The sequence below is a fragment of the Triticum dicoccoides genome, chromosome 7B (genome assembly GCF_002162155.2).
Source record: "Triticum dicoccoides isolate Atlit2015 ecotype Zavitan chromosome 7B, WEW_v2.0, whole genome shotgun sequence".
Taxonomy (NCBI): Eukaryota; Viridiplantae; Streptophyta; class Magnoliopsida; order Poales; family Poaceae; genus Triticum; species Triticum dicoccoides.
Window position 1 is genome coordinate 723,501,645 of NC_041393.1, and position 887 is coordinate 723,502,531.

General features: G+C 45.2%; 1 protein-coding gene across 1 annotated transcript in view; it reads right to left on the reverse strand.

Annotated features, from left to right (window-relative positions):
• The window catches only part of LOC119340678 (UPF0481 protein At3g47200-like), a 21,140-nt gene extending 20,661 nt beyond the window's left edge, over nt 1-479 (reverse strand). The window contains exon 1 of the mRNA XM_037612600.1: nt 342-479. Within this exon, the coding sequence (XP_037468497.1) occupies nt 342-391 (50 nt within the window). The 5' untranslated portion in view covers nt 392-479. The remainder of the gene's footprint in view (nt 1-341) is intronic.
• Nucleotides 480-887: the final 408 nt, after the last annotated feature.

Sequence of the window (887 nt, forward strand, 5' to 3'; positions counted from 1 at the left end):
TCAAAGGGCACCGAGGCGAGCGCGCCGGCGATGTCGAATCGCTGGCACTAGTCGATTTGCCATATTGGTAGTTAGATCCAGGAGCCAATTTTGCGTTTTTTATACAGAAAAGATGATTTCGCCTGTGTGCGTCATGAGGCGGGACAATCAGGAGAGGAAAAAACTTCAGCTTTAGCTTCTAATATTTTTCCCGCGTAGATCATAGAGCTAGAGGCCATACCTTGGTGGTGATCCCCAGATGAGTGTAAAGAAAAACTAATGATTATCATATTACCAAAGAAGTGACGAAGGGAAACATCATGTATAATTCTTTTTCGAAGGGAAGCTCTCCGTCGACTAACCTGACTAACCTGTAGATAGGTTGAAGCTTGTCGAAGGTGTGGTCGCTCATGGTGCTCCGAGCTTAGGGAGTAAGTGGGCGAATAGGCGGAGAGTAGCTGATCCAGATCTACTATGATGCCCTCATTTGGTGTGGGATGCCTCGCTGTCTCGGGCTTTCTCTTTAAGATAAGAGACGAGTCGCTCTCACGTCCTCTCGCGGCAAACATACGGGCTGACTGCTGGTGGCCGGTCGGAATCACGGGTTGCTCTTTGCTTGACTGCCGTCGTCTAGCTAACGCGATTGTCGTCCACAACAATAATGTTCAGTGAACGAGAAAGGTGCCCAGTAGGGTGTTAATCGTAGGCCCATTTTTTTAACACAGTATTCTTCCCGTCCCAAAATAAATGAATCAACTTTGTACTAATTTTAATATAAAGTTATTACAAACTTGAGTATAAAATTAGTACAAACTTAAACTTGAGTCACTTATTTTCGGGCGGAGAGAGTACAAACGTAAGAGCTTATATATACACGCATACACTCACCTTAGGAACGCACACACGCA